The sequence below is a fragment of the Gymnoscopelus braueri genome, assembly GCF_963280865.1.
Source record: "Gymnoscopelus braueri genome assembly, chromosome: 15".
Classification (NCBI taxonomy): domain Eukaryota; kingdom Metazoa; phylum Chordata; class Actinopteri; order Myctophiformes; family Myctophidae; genus Gymnoscopelus; species Gymnoscopelus braueri.
The window spans coordinates 5,420,104-5,438,987 of NC_137620.1; the positions used below are offsets into that span (position 1 = coordinate 5,420,104).

General features: G+C 42.8%; 1 protein-coding gene across 1 annotated transcript in view; it reads right to left on the reverse strand.

The window, feature by feature from the left end:
- Window positions 1-18,884, reverse strand: part of LOC308102206 (VPS10 domain-containing receptor SorCS2-like) — a gene marked incomplete at its 5' end in the record, with an annotated part of 367,583 nt that overhangs the window by 59,673 nt on the left and 289,026 nt on the right. Inside the window, 3 exons of the mRNA XM_080451807.1 lie at window positions 2,150-2,268; window positions 10,303-10,367; window positions 16,705-16,778. Of these exons, the coding sequence (XP_080307933.1) occupies window positions 2,150-2,268; window positions 10,303-10,367; window positions 16,705-16,778 (258 nt within the window). The remainder of the gene's footprint in view (window positions 1-2,149; window positions 2,269-10,302; window positions 10,368-16,704; window positions 16,779-18,884) is intronic.

The window sequence follows — 18,884 nt, forward strand, 5'->3', positions numbered from 1 at the left end:
AGAGGATGATACGATCTCCCACCATGCAACAGCACATATACCTCTGAGAAGGGCTGTTTCCCTCGATTTCAACCTTCTTCCAGGAGAAGGTCAATGGGTTGAATTTCCACAGATCATTGAAGTACTGGCCCCTGTTATAGCCACCATATATGTAGGCAAATATCTCTCCATTGTAGGCAAAGGCTGAATGACCATAGTGTTGTTCTGGGAGAGGCTGTGCAGAAGGTGTGCTCAGCCAGCTGTTGGTCTCTGTGTCAAACACTCTGACCTTGTTGCAGTCCCCACAGCCCCCAAATACAAACATCTTTGTCCCGATGATGGTGGCAGAGTGACTACATAAAAAAGGTGGTGGAGTTCCTCTGGTGTTAATTAAAGACCAGACCATGGTGGTGGTGTCCAACTTGTAGATGTCATTAGTGTATCCAGTCAGCCTGGTGAATCCTCCATGGACATACATGACCTTCTCCAAGACACAGGCTGAGTGGTAGCTCCTCGCCTCTGGAACAGTTCCAGTAACCCTGGGCTTCAACCATCTATGAGCGTCGACATCAAATGCATAAAGCACGTCGCAGTAAGGAGTCCCTCCCCACATGTAGATATCTTCTATGAGTACAGCTGTGTGGTCCCGGCGCCAGTTGGGAACCTCAAGGGGGCGCTCTCCTCTTCTAGCTGTCACGGGAGGCAACCTCACCCAGAGTAAAGACACTGCGTTGAAGATGTTCACTTCAATCTGATCACTGTTGTTCTTTTCCCCTCCAAAGCAGTACACCTTGTGTCTTACTGTGACAGCAGCATGGTCTTTCTTTGGTCCAACTCTCAGATGTACCTTCCAGCGTAACATTTCACACACCAGCACCACCGTCAAACAGTGTAACAAACCACAATAATTACCCAGTATCAATTGATACGGTGGTAGTTGTCACGCTAAATACTGCTAAATTATGTTTTGTTTAATTGACATCTACTTTTAAAGGACAATTGCACAGCTGTGATGACAGTGTGATGTCATTGCATTATGACGTCATTATGTAGAATAAGCAGTGAGTCTGCAACAACTATAATTTAAAAAATGGATATGGACAATTTTGTGTCTCAGTGGATGTGTCCAACCTTCTGTGGAACGTGTCATATTATGATATATTAATTACTTGATAAACTATACATCATTCTCAGCTGTTATATAGTTACACCAGAAGAAAATTTGCCTGGATTTGTTTGATTTAAATACATCATTTTCTATGGTAATATTGTCATATTTGGGGGGTCACCAAGTCATATTGAGGTAAAGAAGGTCATGTTAACTTTGTTTTCCATTATCCTCTGTAGCTGTATGCAATTTAAACAATTTAAACTAGCGACTGTAAGCTTATAGTATTTATGACGATGTTTATTAAGGTAATAAAATCAAGTCTAAAGTTCGGCAAAAACCCACCCACTTGCATTGAGAGTTATTTCTTCTGACACCAGCAGGGGTAAAACGGCAAAACTACAGGCCATTCATATGAACTGTCACTTCCTATATAGACTCAATTTCAAAGGTGGATGCTGGGTCCTTGGGTTAGACATAAGGTGCAAAATAGTGCCAACACATCGGTAGATCAACATACTGTAGCAGCAGTTATGTACTGTACGTCAGTGGTGGAAAAAGTGCTCAAATTCTTTACTTAAGTAAAAGTACCAATACTGCAAAATAAAAATACTCTGTTACAAGTAAAAGTCCAGAATTCAAAATTTACTTGAGTAAAAGTACAAAAGTATTGGCATCAAAATGTACTTAAAGTACCAAAAGTAAAAGTACAACATTTTTGGAAAATAGCAGATCTACAAGCTCACAACGCGTCGGTTATTTTCAAATAGCCTAGGTATAAAATAGGGCTAAAGTGGTAAATGTATGTTTCATAATATCATAATTTATATCTGAAAAGTAACTACTGTAGTAACTAAAGTTCTCAAATAATTGTAGTGGAGTAAAAGTACAATATTTGCCTCTGAGATGTAGTGGAGTAGAAGTAAAAGTATTGGAAATTGGAAATACTCAAGTAAAGTACAAATACCTCAAAATTGTACTTAAGTAAAGTACTTAAGTAAATGTACTTAGTTACTTTCCACCACTGCTGTACGTGCGTGCATGCATGCGTGTGTGCGTTACCTTGACCATGATGTAGTCATCCTGGACAGAGAGGGAGTTGTGGTCGATCTTGCCCAGGAACTGAGCCGTCACCATCCTGTCTGAGCAGTTCTGGATGAGGCAGGTTACGTACAGGAAGCCTGCAGGGACAAACGTCACCGGGGGAGAGAAGAACAGAGAGTTCCATCATTCACTGAGTTGCATCGTTGTCAACAAAAAGACAAGAACGTTTAGAATGAGAGAGAGCTACAAGAGAGACAGACAGAGAGACAGACAGACAGACAGACAGACAGACAGACAGACAGACAGACATACAGACAGAGAACCAGTGGTGTAAAGTAGGCAAAGTTTGTACTCAAGTATTGTACTTAAAGGGATTGTAGGCAACATTAAGCCTAAATTTGAAAAATATTTATATATTTTGCATTTTTTCCCCTCTATCAGCCACTATATAATGATGCTGGGGTGTTTTCCTGCATTGAAACACAGTCCTCTTTCTGAAATCCGTATTTTCCCTACTGTTTATGTTTGTCCGGGGCGTAAATTAACGCACGCATGTGCGCATCCGTGCGCGTCCGTGTGAACTTTTTACTTTCGGTTTTAAAACGCTCTCAAACTTATTTTTTGAGGCACAGAATTTACTTTTCAGATAGCGTTTGGATAGAATTTAGATGTTTAACTTCATATATGTGGTCAATTTGTCATGAAAGAGCCTATTTAAAAATCAAAATTCAGAGAACCGGCAGGGGTGGGCAGTTCCGCGAATTGTATCCGAATAAAGTAGCCTATATTCGGTTAAGTCCCCTTAAAGGAGAATACCGGACAAATTAAGTGTTGTCTTTGATGTCTCGTTACTCACCTACCGACGTGAAAAGTGGCGTTCTTTTTTTCCATAGATTCCCCTGTTGTCATTTTTTAAACCCCCTCCGTTGTCATAATGGGAGCGCGTGGGTTAGGGAGATTCGTCTATTATAACCGATGCAAAGTTGTTTTTTTCTCTACTGCTAGTCATTGTGGAGTCTCATGATAGTCAAACATGCGCTGAAACTTCCTGCGAGGCCACCGTTAATGGCGAACGACTTAACACTGGTTGCTTGTTTCCAGAACCTGGCAACACGAGTTGCCAGGTTCTGGAAAGAAACAAGCATCCAGTGTTAAATCGACAGGGGAATCTATGGAAAAAAAGAACGCCACTTTTCACGTCGGTAGGTGAGTAACGAGACATCAAAGACAACACTTAATTTGTCCGGTATTCTCCTTTAACTCTATGGAAGTCCTCCTTGCGTCACCCCCTGGTGGTCGGGGAAACGAACTGCTGGAGTTTTTTTCTTTGTTTATCTATGAACTTGCCTACAATCCCTTTAAGTAAATAGTATTTCCAATCATCTAATGCTTTCATTTCTACTCCACTACATCTCAGAGGCATATGTTGTACTTTTACTCCACTCCAATTATTTGAAAACTTTAGTTACTTTGTAGATTTTGATTATTATTACAAAACATACATTAACCACTTCAGCCCTATGCATACTTAGCCTATTTCCACAAGCTCACAACATGTCGCGATGCGACGCGTTGTGAGCTTGTAGATCTGCTATTCTCAAAATATTGCAATACCTTTTATACATTATGATACCCTGTGAAACAGGGCATTCCGCATAATGAATGTACTTTTACTTTCGGTACTTTAAATATATTTTGATACCAATACTTTTGTACTTTTACTCAAGTACATTTTGATTACCAGCCTTTTACATTATTTATACATTGCTGTATTGATACTTTTACTTGTAAACTTTTACCACAGACACATTTGAATGAGAGAGAGCTACAAGACAGACATACAGACAGACAGACATAGAGAACAAGTTAAACAGAAGAACTGAGTCAGAGCTTTACATTTATCAGATTTGACAGCTCTCCTCTATTACTGTTCCTGGCCACCGGGGAGGTTAGCACCTGTTGCTATAGGCTAACTAACTCTGTATTGACTTTCACTGAGGCCAGCTGCATCAGCAACATCACAACAAACACAGAAATTCAGCAGCTTTTCTCCTTTGGAAAATGGACTATCTGGTGTTAGTATTCCAGTGGTGTAAAGTAAGTAAGTACATTTACTAAGTACAATTTTTAGATATTTTTTTTACTACTTTTAATACTGAAGTATTTCAAATTTCCAGTAATTTTACTTACTCCACTACATCTCAGGGGCATCTCAGAGGTACTTTTACTCCATTATAATTATTTGAATACTTTAGTTACTAGTTACTTTAGAGATTTTTATTAGGGTTAGGACACACATTAAACACTTCAGCCCTACAGTATATACATTTTGGCTATTTGAAAATAGCCGATCTACAAGCTCACAATGCGTCGCATTGCGACGCATTGTGAGCTTGTAGATCGTTTATTTTCAAAAGATTTTTTACATGTTATACATTTGAAACTTGTGAAATGGGACATTCTGCACAATGGGTACTTTCTAGTTTTGGTACTTTAAGTACATTTTGATACCAATACTTTTGTACTTTTACTCAAGTACATTTTTAATTCCAGACTTTTACTTAACAGAGTATTTCTACATTGCAGTATTGATACTTTTACTTAAGTAAAACATTTGAGTACTTTTTCCACCACTGAGTACTAGCTGGTGTTACTATTCTACTGGAGGACGTGCACATAATGCAAGCCAAGCACACACATTCACAGAGAGAAGGACGAACACAAGCAAACACAGCGGACGTCAATCTGCCTTTCCAAAGCTCCAAGGTGAGACCCCACAGCAATGCCCTCTTAAAGTGGACTCCCTCCACATTAAAGAGTGTGGTCACGGCGCTATAACAAAAGGAGCTGATAATTTATTGAAATGATCCAACATTTAATCAAAGCAGCAAACGGCAAACAACTCCTTAAAAGGCTATTAGATTGGCTAAGTGTCCAATTCCACACACACACACACACACACACACACACACACACACACACACACACACACACACACACACACACACACACACACACACACACACACACACACACACACACACACACACACACCCCGTCTGTGTGCACACGCATGCATGCCCGAGGTGGTCTGACAAAGGACCACCTCAAACTAATTAATTGTGAAACAAACAAAGGTTGAATGTGAATTGTTTGCTAAGCAAACACAGTTATGGTCAATGTTGTCTTTGCATAGACTTGCATTTTCAGAGAGATTGGATCGATCCTAAGAGAGAAAGGTGTGTGTTTGTTTGTGTGCGCGTGTGCGTGCGCGCACACGCGTGTGTGTGTCCATGCATATCCACAGTACTGTATGTTTTCCCACAAATCAACCTCCCAAATGGAACGAGTACCTACTGACCCCCATAGGCCTCCCCATCCATCAACTGATGCCACCCTTTACCTCTTCCGCCCTCCGGCCCCTCCCCACTCCTGGTCCCGATTGCAGCCCCTCACCCCTGGGCACAGACACCCGGGTCGAGGTCCTGGGACAGACCGTGGCCTATTCTCCCCCTTCCCCATCGAGGTCTAATGCCTCCGTGCCCCTTTCTGGTGCCATCGCTTAACCTTGACAATGACACATGTGACAAGGGGCACAGAGAGGGAACAGATTGGCTCGGCATGCTTGGTCGCTCCTGCCCCCCCCTCGCCTATCTGTCTGGGTATGGAAACAAGAGGAATGAGGATGAGGGACAGTGTTGCCATGTCTGTTGTTTTTCTGTAAAGTTTCTTGTACATTATTGGTGAGACTGTTGCATTGTGGGAGATGGCGCCAGTGTGTGTGTGGCCCACCGCCTGTCCCTCTCAGCTGTGTTTGTGTGGTTCCTGACACTTGTCATTGGAAACGTTGATTCTGTACTATGATCGCAAAGCATTGCTGAATATCCAACTTGCCACCGCTCCTTTGGTGAGGTTTAACCAAGCCCCCAGAACCCAGTGGTTGCATTGAAGCGCATTGCACATGCTGGCCATTCATAGGTACTGCAGTTGGGAACACTGTACATGAACGAGCGAAAACCAATCACCAATGGGGTCGACTCACAAGCTTGCGCACAAGCTTGTGCACAGGGCTGCGCACCTCGGTCACCGAAACGCGTCGCAGAAGCCCCAAATAGGCCTCGCCCATCAAATTTCACAACCCGGAAGAAAGGGTGATTTCGGCCTATACGCTGGGTGAACTACTCAAACAAGTGGATGGGAGGGGATATCCGGTGCCCTCTCTATGATTTTTAACTCTATGGGTTTAACCTGGGAGGACCACATCCCCTCCCGCCGCTGCTTTCAGGCATACACCTCATCTGCTTCATGCCGACACTTTTCTCCCCCGTAAAAGACGCTACAGACGCTGCGGTAAACGCAGTGGCCGCCTGGCTAAACTGAAAGCCTAATTGGCGTTGTCCTGTGGATCGAGGCGTTCTCACCGCGGCTTTTCGGTGGAGGGGTCGGCTTTGTGTGGCCGCTCTGCAACCTGGCGATCACTGGATCCGGCTGACAGCTGGCTGATACCTGTCACGGGCACAGATGTGGAGTTTGTGCTACCCCGATCCTTGTGCTTTTAGACCTCACAGCTGCATTCGACACTTTACAACACAACACTCTCCTCTCACGTTTAGAGTGCTGTGTGGGTATCGGAGGCACTGCGTTAGATTGGTTCAGGTCCTATCTGTCAAACAGATCGTTCTCTGTAGCCCTAGGTGACTCCACATCATCCTCTGCCCCTCTCCCATGTGTAGTCCTGCAGGGCTCAATTCTTGGCCCCATCCTTTTCTCCCTGTACCTCCTCCCTCTGGGTTTGATTTTTAAAAAGCATGGCATTCCCTACCATTTCTATGCAGATGACTCGCAGATTTACATGCCCCTGAAGAAAAATTACACCACCTCCCTGAACACACTGCTGGACTGTCTGAAGGACATAACAGCATGGATGGCCCTAAACTTCCTTAACTTTAATGAAAGTAAAACAGAGGTCATGGTGTTCAGACCCAGCACTGCCTGTGACAGCTCCTCTCTGGATCTGGGCTCCCTGAAGCCATTTCTAAAACCGGTGGTCACTAACCTTGGTGTCAAAATGTCAAAGCGATTTCAAGTTTGACAAACAGATAAACTCTGTTGTTAAATCCAGCTCAGCTGAGGCTCTTAGCCAAAGTCAATCTGCTGTAACCCTTTCTGATTTTGAACATCTTATCCATGCTTTTATCTCGACCCAACTCGACTACTGTAATGCACTTTATGTTGGCGTTAGCCAAGCCTGCTTGTCACGACTACAGGTAGTCCAAAACGCGGCCGCTCGCCTCTTAACAGGGGCAGGGAAGTATGATCACACCTCCCCGGTTCTTGCCTCCCTACACTGGCTCCCTGTTCGCTACAGGATTCAGTTTAAGACTTTAATGTTTGTTTTTAAGTCTTTAAATGGGTTGGCACCATTGCACATATCGGAGCTTCTACCTCCCAATAACTCTACAATGGTCTTGAGGTCGACTGAACAGTCACTTCTTAAGGTCCCAGCAACAAAGCTGAAGACCCGGGAAGATAGATCATTTTATGCCGTTGCGCCCAAACTGTGGAATGAGCTTCCACCCCAAGTTAGAGTGTCTCAAACCCTGCCTGTGTTTAAATCACGTTTGAAAACTCACTTGTACTTCTTGGCGTTCGAAAATTCAGACTGAGAGTTGTTGCCAAGGACCCCCATACCAGATTTGTGTTGTTAAAAATATATATTATATATTCAATACGTTTCGCTATTTCTTTCAAGATGTGTTTGAAAATAGCAGATCTACAAGCTCACAATGCGTTGTGATGCGACGCGTTGTGAGCTTGTAGATCGGCTATTTTCAAATGGCCGATGCATACTGCGTATAGGTTTAAAGTGCTCATGTGGCCTATTATAGTCGCTTCTTTTGGGCTTTTTTTCGTTGACCCGGTTTCTTATTTCTCTCGCAAAATCTGGCAACACTGATGAGGGACCATGTGGTGCTTCCTATAGTCCCAGGAAGAGCTCTGGGCTCCTGGGCAGCCGTCCCGGACAGGCTGCCTCTCTTGGTTCAGCCCAGAACAACAAACACACAGCATGGAAACTATCACATTGTGGACCGCATCGTTTTGTTTCTCCTCACACCCACCCACACACACACACACACACAGGGAGAGGGAAAAGGAGAGAAGAATGGATAGATGGATTGAGGTGATGAGAGAAGGTTTAATCCATTAAGAGCGGGAACGCATCTGTGTCGTTTTAAGATTTCTTTGGCTATTCAAAAATAGCAGATATACAAGCTCTTAGCTTGTATATGCTTGGAGATCTGAAATTTATTTGAAAAAAACTTAGATTTTTTTGCAAATCTTTGAATATATATATATTTTTAGAGTTAAACTTTGTTCCAGGGACCCCCCCAGAAGCAATTTTTTGAATAGCCAAAGAAATCTAAAATGACACAGACACGTTCCCGGATTGAATGGGTTAACTTCACTGAAGTGGAACAGACACGCTGGAACTAAACTAATTCAACGTTTTGTAGCCAGCAGGCCTTGTTGACTCAGCACATAAACAGACTGAATCATGACTCATTTATACTGTACTGTCTATTAAAGCTTAGATGACACTGAATCATGACTCATTTTCATATTGTACTGTCTATTAAACCTGAAATGAACCTGAATTATGCATCATTTCATACTATACAGCCTATCAAAACTGAAATTAGACTGAACCATGACTGAATCATTAGGCAGTGGCTGTAGAGCCGTCGACTGGGAATCGGGACGGTACCTGGGTTCGATCCCTGCTCCTTCCGGCGTCACGGTGAAGTGTCCTTGAGCAAGGCACTGAACCCCTGACCCCTCCCTGTGGCCCACTGCTCCTAATAGTTAAAGGAGTAGTTCTCCCACAAAATTACTTGGAGATTTGTTTTTGTCACATTCCTGAGCCAAAAATTTGATGATAATAATAAAGATGCTAATCTATCTGGTAGGAGACACAAAGGAGACTCTTTGTGTCTCCTACTGGAGAGACCATTGGTTATCAAATGATTGGCTTAGGAATGTGATAAAAACAAAAAAATCTCCATGAATTCACTGATTCATGGGGTGTGTAATTGATAGAAAATAAGATTTTTTTGGGGTGAACTATTCCTTTAAGGTGGGCTAAATGCAGAGATGTACCGATACCGTTTTTGAGTGGTGCCAACCAGAGTATGTGAGCGGAGCGGAGCGGGTGGAAATGCCGCACGGCGCTCCAGGGGCTGGTTTCATGCTCGCTATTTGCTCACGTTGACCACCCCCACGCTCCGCTCCCCGTCGCTCACGTTGATTTGCACACCTCTCGCTCCATGCTCCGCTCAAACCGGGCCACTCAACAGTAAAAAAAAGAAAAGAAAAAGAAAGTACAAATTCTAATGAAATCTTGATCAAGGACGTGCGCAGCGGTGCGCTGTGCACTGCTGGATGTCTGTGTGTCTCTGAGTCCGTGCGACCGGGCATGCTCAAACATTCGGTGCACGGCCCCCACCGGGGCGGCTTGGAGCGGCAGGTGGTCCTCGCTCCGAGTAGCGCTCCAACCTTTATATAAATCAGCTCCGCGCTCACGTCAAAATCGCGTCGCTCCACTCCTCGCTCCGCTCCGCTCACATGCTCTGGTGCCAACCACTCCATCAAGTGACCGAGTGTGTGGGTCTGTATGTATGTATGAGCACGGCAACAACAGCTGCAGCTAATTGCAACACAAAGATGCAACCAGTTACACTACTGTAATTAAACACAAATAGGAGACATGCGCCACTTAAAGACATGCACACACACACACACACACACACACACACACACACAGGCTGGCTTCGTGACACACACAAAAAAAGGCACCACTCACTTCACAGGGTGTGATTTTTTCCTTCCCGATACCGATACCAATAACTTGCGTATCGGTCGATACAGAGTATACAACTCTAGTTAAATGCAGAGCACACATTCCAGTGTACTCGTTCAATAAGATGGCCCCCTTTGAGTGTACACCATTATAACAGAAACATCTAGTATTCCACAAAAAGGACAAGAACAGAACTTTAGAACAACATGATGCCTGAATTTCCCCAAGTTACTTTGTTTTTGTCTCAAAAAACTTGCAAGAGCTTTAAAAAAAACAGTAAAAGAACTAAAAATGCAATGCAGTGTTACTGTACCTCCGCTTGTATCCTGTATTTCCATGTGCACGAGGTCAGGGTCCACATCCACACCGGACACAGACCTGTAATACACACACACACACACACACACACACACACACACACACACACACACACACACACACACACACACACACACACACACACACACACACACACACACACACACACTTTACAATTTGAGAGATTTAGCAGACACTCTTAATCCGGAGTGATTTACAGTGAGCAAGGAAAACACGAGGTAATTCATCAAATGCATAGAAATAGTATTCTTGAATCATAGGTAAACCAAGAACCTATCATCAGTCTAAATAAACAGTATAATATCAAAACATTAATAATCTGTGCAAACTATACACACTATAAATAGGATGCCAGGTCTACAAATGAACCTGGCATCTGTCTGCATTACATTTCAGCCTTTGCATAAGCCTGCAAGGTCGTCAAGGCTAGGGCAAGTAGTGCTACGGCCTAAGGTGGAGTGTGAAGAGGTGAGTCTTCAGATTACGGCATGTATTATGTCATGTAATGTTCATGTCGTGTGATGCTGTTCCGGCCAGACTTGCAGCTCCTGTTGAGACCTGGATGGCTGCTCTTTGAGCAGCTGGCAGATTGGATCAAACACCTTATCACCTCCCTGGCTCTTTAAAATCACCTCACCCCTCCCATATGACTCTCACTACCTACTGCAATAGAGCACCGAAGTCTGACGTAATTTACACATCCTAGGTTTGTCTAACTGGTTCGCGGTTTTCCACCCCCATTCTGAATCCCCATAGACGTATTTAATATCGCGTATTAAATAAAAACTGTGTTCCAAAAATAAACAAATGACCCTGGCGGTTTTACTCTTATGGATATGAAGCATCAACTGACGGTGAGAAAACGATAATGTTACTTCTGCCGAATTAGTAAATTTTTTGCCAGAAACAGACTGTATCAAATATAAGTGACTGACTTATATATATAGCGGTTCCGGTAGGAGATACAAAGAAGACTCTATGTGTCTCCTACCGGAAAAGGCTGCTGGTCATCAAATTATTGGCTTAGGAATGCGACAAAAACATAAAAATATCCATGAATTCAAGTCGTGGGGTGACTAATCGATTTTTTTGGGGGGGGGGGGTGAACTATCCCTTTCTCCTTGGGACTAATCGAAGACTCCATGGGACTAATTGATAGGAAAAAAAGTCATTTTGGGGGTGAACTATCCCTTTAAAATTAAATGCAGCGAGCAAGTCTTTTTCTGCCCGTCTTCCTTAATGTTTTTGAGATCACCGCACCTGCAGTCAACCCGGAAAACAAAGGACAAAGAAGGGCTCAACAGTTTCCCCTGTTCTTTTCTATAAAATGAAGAAAATATAAAAAGAAGAAAACAAGTCCTAATAATATTTCCTCCTAAGCGGGTTGACCAATCGATCAGAAATCGCTCACGGACACGCGATGGGCGCATTCAGGGACTGACGAAGCATCATTTTTCACTTTTCCCAAATTTTCTATTAGCATCAGCTGAGGTATCTGCAGTCACGGTCGCGGTCCCAAATCTGCATACGAAGTTGGGGGTGCGCTATAAAATGTGATGGACGCGTAAATGTCAACCTCAATGAAACCTAGTCACGCGTGGCACAACTTTGCAAAGACTTCCAAGAGTTTTTTTTATGTCAGGTATACACTTCCGTATACACACAGCGGTGCAGTGTCTACGTGCCCTTCAGTATGTGTAAATAAACCCTTTGAAACCGGGAAAGTATGTAAATTTTCTTTGGCTATTCAAAAATAGCAGATATACAAGCTCATAGCGCGTCACTTCGTGCTATGAGCTAGTAGATCTGCTATTTTTGGAGAAAATATATATATATATTTTTTTGCGTCTGGGTATTCTACAAATGTCTTCAAAGACAGTTTTCTATATCTGGTATGTTTCTATATCAGATATACAAGCTCGTAGCGCAATGAGCTTGTAGATCTTTTTAAATCTTTTTAGATTAGATTCTGTTAATCGTACACATTTGTGCAAATCTTTGAATATAGCCTACTGTAGCCTATATATATATATTTTTTTTTTACGCAAACCAAAGAAAACTGCTAGGATTTTAGAAGACATTGTAGAATTGTCCTCGGGTCTTAATGGGTTAAAACGGGTTCGTCTGATTAGTGGTGCGTGCTGCAGCTGTGCTGTGTGCAAGCCTCCACAGTCACGGTAAAGATGGAGTGAAGATTTAAAACCTCGTTAGGGAGACTTTATGAGCAGTTAGCAGGCCGTGGCAGAAGACTGGAATGAGGGATATGCGGGGAAGAGGAGAGGGAGAGGAATGAACAAAAAGGCCAGAGAAGAATAGAGCTCTTGGCAGAGCCACTCCCGTAAAGGAAGTTCATGTTCTTTCAACCCAACATAATGTATAACTTATAAGACGGTATCGACTGTCTGGAGAGAGAGACTACACACATGCGTGCGTACACAGTTTTCAAAGACCACATTAAAGGAGAGAGAGGACATTAAGATAGACCACAAAAACAACATGGATAATTAATGACAATGATGTTGCAAGAGACCCTCTTTCTTTTAAACCCCCTTGTCTTAAATTAATTAAGAGCAACTAACTATTGTCATCCCTCTCCTTTTTAACTCACTCTCTCTCTATTTGTATCTCTCTGGCTTCAAAACGAGTTTAAAACGCCAATTATTGCACGCTAACGACGGGTCATTATTTTCTCCTTTCTCTCGTCTCAGCTCTTTTCTTCCGTTTTTCACTCTGTTCTTTTCATTCCTCCATTACTCATCCCATCTGTTCTCCTGGTCTGCCCTCTGCTACACCACTGTTTTTATGTGAATGCTGTGTTTACTGAGAGAGAGAGAGAGAGAGAGAGAGAGAGAGAGAGAGAGAGAGAGAGAGAGAGAGAGAGAGAGAGAGAGAAAGAAAGAAGGGGTGCTGGAGTTGGATGGACAGGTTGATCTCAAGGTGAAGGTCTCTTTCATAGGTAGACAGGTGCACTGATTCCTAAACAATTAAACACAATAATGTAAAATTATAATGCTTTAGTATTGTTCCTGCTGTTCTATATTGCCAACCAGGTGAAACAAATCACAGATTGAGGCTTAACCTTTTATATGAAATATACGAGACTATTAGGATTTTATGGGAGATGCTTCTGAACTTAATTGCTAGTTTGACCACTTCAAATGCTCTAATCTTAAAATAATAACAGAAAATAGCCTGTCTACAAGCTATTTTCGCCGTGCAACATGCTTTCATACAGAATACATGCTGGCTTCCATGGAATCCACATGGCTGAAAGCAGTCGTAACGACTGAGAACTTTAATCCACGAGGAAGGAAGAGACGGTTCTGTTTCAAAGGCGAGCATAAAAGGCCTTCATAACAGTGTTGATTTGGTCGACTAAAACTGTGACGGAAAATGTTCGTTGACTAAATTCTTTCACTGACGGAAACTAAGCTATGATGATTAAAACTAAGACTAAATATATTGACAATTTCGTCAGCAATACAAACTAGACTAAAATGTTAGGGAGGGACTAGTGGAGAAGAGATCCAGTAGAACTAAAAGACAAGTCATTTTATGTGTGGTTGCGCTCGGGTGTTGTGCTCCGAAAATAGCAGATACAAGCTCACAACGCGTCGCAGCGTGTTGCGTTGTGAGCTTGTAGATCTGCTATTTTCAGCATGCAACTGAGGAAGAAATGATATGGCTGCTTAGATCTAACCTTTATATGTTACCATCACTTATAATACTTCTACAATACATTATGATATTTGACAGCTTCTAAGAGCCTAGATGTCTCCACTAGGCCTAATAGCTATTGTTTTGGTACAGCCTATCTTGTTATGGTTCAGTTTGTCCTTCAGGCAGCTACAGTATAACTATGATCTCTGCCCTGTGCCCGAGGCAGAACTACCATACCACTGACATGAGTGTTAATGTAGCCTACTTCTGACCATGATATCATGTACATAAAGCATAACCACCACCACCTAGAATATTGTCTCGACTCCTATTGTGCCTTATCGATTGCCGATTGATCAAGAACTCCACGACACAACCAAGTGTAAAATCAGCACTTACGATGGCATCACGGCGCCCTGCCAAAATACATTAGGCGACTAAAATCTTATGATATTTAGTCAACCAAAACTAGACCAGAACTAAAACATTTCAGATGACTAAAATATGACTAAAACTAAATGGAATTTTATTCAAAAGACTATGAGTAAAACTAAATAAAAATGTGCTGTCAGTGCAGCCTTCTGCTGTGTGTTTTCCTGGCACACTGCGCCTGTTTAATTAAAGGACACTGTGTGTCCCCACTATTCAGTCCAGCCAAAAAATAAAAAATTGATAACATCAGTCCAGTCCCCCGCACCTCGCGACCACCGCGAGCGCGAGGCGAACCGAATTAACCGAATTATCCCCCCAAAAAATTTACAAACCCACCCGAAAAAACCCGAACATTTTCCACGGTCGACATGTCATATTCCATTCCGGCGCCTCTGGGCAGGTGCATTGGGTGTGCATGAGGCAGTGTGCAGCACATGGGTCGAATCAATGATTTCCGGAGGCGAGCGGTGTGTATTTCTAATATAAGCCATGAAGTGCAGTATATCATCCGCCTGGACCTGATCTACTATACCAGTGTGTATATCGAGGCGCACACTCATCCAATCGCTATTTTCAGCACACTTTCGTTGCCAGAGGTGCACCGAGAGGGAGAGAGAGGGAGGGAGGAAGGGAGAGGGCAGTGGTGTAAAGTAACTAAGTACATGTACTCAAGTGCTGTACTTAAGTACAATTTTAAGGTTTTTTTTTACTTTACGGGAGTATTTCCAATTTCCAGTACTTTAACTTCTACTCCACTACATCTCGGATCCAAATATTGTACTTTTACTCCACTACAATTATATGAAACTTTAGTTATTAGTTACTTTGTAGATTTAATTATTATTGCTAAACATACAATAAACATACATTATACATACTTTTTGGCTATTTGAAAAGAGCAGATCTACAAGCTCACAACGCGTCGCGATGCAACGCGTTATTTCATCCACACAATAACTCGGCCAATGCTGTGGTACCGGAAACTTTTTAATTTCAAGGACCAGCATAGCAACTGTACAAATGGTATTGTACAACTCTCAGCGATACAGGCTCCCTCTTTCCCAGGGGTTTCACCCAGGTGGGCGTGGTTTTGAGGTTAGGTTAAGGCAGTGGTTCCCAAACAGTGGTATATAACAATGTATATATATATACACATACACATATACACATATATATATATATATATATATATATATATATATATATATATATATATATATATATATATATATATATATATATACACACATATATATATTTATTTATTTATTAAAAAATATATTTATTTCAACTTTTTTTTTTTTAATGGAGGGGAAAGGAACTGGTTGGAATAAGGTGTTCCTTCCATGCGCTACGTCCTACCGGGGAAACCCCCCCCTGTCGGGTGATAAGAAGGCTAGTTACCTCTCATGCTTTGAAGGAGGACACCGCCCACTTCACACTGGGTGTGATTTTTTGGGCGGTGAATATGTGAGGTTTGGATATTTTGAAAAGAAAAAGGCCTTGAGCGAACATATTTTAATGCTCATCCCGACAGGGATGATGGCTACTGATTTGTCAAGCATTTTACTTGGCGCCAGTAATAAATGAATACATAAATAAATACAAATCCCTTTGATTTTCTCCACTTTTCTATGAATCAAAGGAAACATGAATACATCAAACTGATTTGTATCACCAGCCAAACAGCCTGCATTCAAAATTGCTGTTTTTCAAACATATAATCCTTGGAATTAAGGATGAGACACATTTAAAGGAATGAGACTTCACACATATCAAAGATGTCTCCATCTGCTCAAGGGAGTGTGCGTGTGCGCGCGCGTGTGGTTGCGTGTGCGCGTGTGCGTGTGCGTGTGTGCGTGCGTGTGTACCTGTGTGCGTGCGTGCGTGCGTGCGTGCGTGCGTGCGTGCGTGCGTGCGTGCGTGCGTGCGTGCGTGCGTGCGTGCGTGCGTGCGTGCGTGCGTGCGTGTGTGTGTGTGCGTGCGTGCGTGCATGTGTGTGTGTGCAAGCGTGTGTGCCGGCATGTGTATTTGAGCTCTTCAGAATCACTTTATCACCAAATATGATACAAAATAATTGACTGATGCTGTTGTAGAGAAAGTATGTTAACTTTTAAGGGTCGTGTTAGGTGCTGGGTTCAAGTCCAGAGTTTGTGTGCGTGCGTGCGTGCGTGCGTGCGTGCGTGCGTGCGTGCGTGCGTGCGTGCGTGCGTGCGTGCGTGCGTGCGTGCGTGCGTGCGTGCGTGCGTGCGTGCGTGTCAGAGAAGACAATAAGGTGACTGACCAGAATATTCTATCCTTGGTGACTCGTTCCTGCAGTAAATTCCACTTCCTCCCAAGGTCACTGGAAACATAGAGCTGCACACATACAGAGAGAGAGAGAGAGAGAGAGAGAGAGAGAGAGAGAGAGAGAGAGAGATTATAGTTTAAGTGTTACAGAATACCTGATATACAGTAGTATACTTTACCTGCAGTGATAATCATAAGTCTAAAGGTCCTTGCACACCAAACAGAAGATCAAACTATTATTATTGTTAAGTGTTGCTATTTGATGGCGCCCTTACTCTGTCTATTACGGTAGCCTATTGTATTGTGTTGCACAACTTGTACAGGGCTTACGGTACGCTCAGGATGTGACGTCATCACGTTCTCAGTGAGCGCGCCAGATCATTCCAGAGGGAAGAGTGTAAACACACTGAGTGTTTGTATGCGCTACTACTAATAAATATGCCAGCAGGCTAAAGATACTAAAAGAGTTACTTTGCTTATTCTCCATTTACGCATGGACACTGTGCACCACAGCTCGAATGCTTGACAATTATTAACTATTAAATTCTTCGCACAATTTATAATACTTTGTCTAAAAGGTCTGTCCAAAAAAGTCCTTGTGGTCTTGTTTCCATTGGGGTCCTTGGTATTCAATTCATAGACATATATAGTAGCAACCAAACAGTTCAAATATCAACACAATAATACAGGAAAAAAAATAACATTATATATACAAACATAACGGGAAAATCGTACTACCTCCTCTTTTGGCCTCCTGAAAGGTGAGTTTTTAAGGCTGTTTTAGAAAGCAAATTGCAAATTGCATTTTTTGAGGGATGGGGTTAGACTTTTCTTAACCTGGGTGGCAGTGCTGTAGAAGGAGAATTTGCCCATGTTTGTTTTATGGGTGGGTGGTACCAAATTGTTGTTAAAGGAGAGATCCGGACATTTTAAGTGTTATCTTTGATAACAAGCTGGTTGCTTGTTTCTCTCACAGAACCTGGCGTCTGTGGAAGAAACAAGCAACCAGCGTCATCTCGTTCTGCACGAACGATAGCTCGTGCGCGACATTCAGTGCATGTTTGAGTATCATGAGACTCCACGATGAGCAGTAGTAGAGAAAAAACTAACTTTGCATCGGTTATAATAGACGATTTTCACTCTTACACGGGCTCCCATTATGCCAACGGAGGGGGTCGCCAGACTGGACGACAGGGGACTCTCTGGAATAACTCAACGTCCCTTTCAATGTTGGTGAGTGATTAGCGACACATCAAAGATAACACTTAAAATCTCCGGATCTCTCCTTTAACGCTCCCTCTAGTATTGTGACTGTGGGTGTCACTAACTTTTTGGAGGTATTTAGACAGTTATGCAGGTATAGGGGGCATTTCGGGCAAATTTGCATTTACAATTTTGAAGACCAACCCCATTTTTTGTTGTTTTGTTGTTTGTCTTCAAACCCCGGCAAAATGAGTGGGAGAGAGGTGGGTCATAGGCCCCAGTCCGAGAAGTAGTCGAATCAGTTTATTTTGGGAGGTTTGAAGCTTAGTCTTCAGTGACACTGAGGTGTTGGAGTACCAAGAGGTGCAAGCATAGTCAAAAAGGGGCTGTATCAGGGCCCCTGAGAGGGTCCTGAGGGCATTTTTGTTGATAAAAGAGGAAACTCTGGTTTTCTTACTCTTTTGACCACTCTTGTTGCCATGCTTTCACCTGTCAGGTATTTGTCAAGAATACATCCCAAATAGGTAATCTCTTCTTAGAGATGATTGTGTCATCAACTTTGACCTTGAAATCATTTACATTCATCTTACTGAGGGAATGTTTGGTCCCAAAGAGAATAGATTCAGCTTTCCCAAGGTGTAGTGACAGTTTGTTATCGGTAAGCCAGGTACGGATTTTGGAGAGTTCGGAGCTGAGAGCTTCCTCAACTTGCAACTTGTCCTCACCCGAAATCAGGAGTGCTGAGTCATTAGCAAACAGGAACAATTTGCAGTTACAGGCAGAATTCATGTCGTTAATGTATAGAAGGAACAGTAACAGCCCTAGAATGCTGCCCTGAGGAAACCCACAGCTCACCGGGAGGGATGAGGACATGGTTCCGTTGATATCAACCACTTGTTCTCTTGTTCTCTACCCTCCAGGTAAGATCTCATTCAGGGAGATGACGTTTGCCCGAGATCTACAAGCTCACAA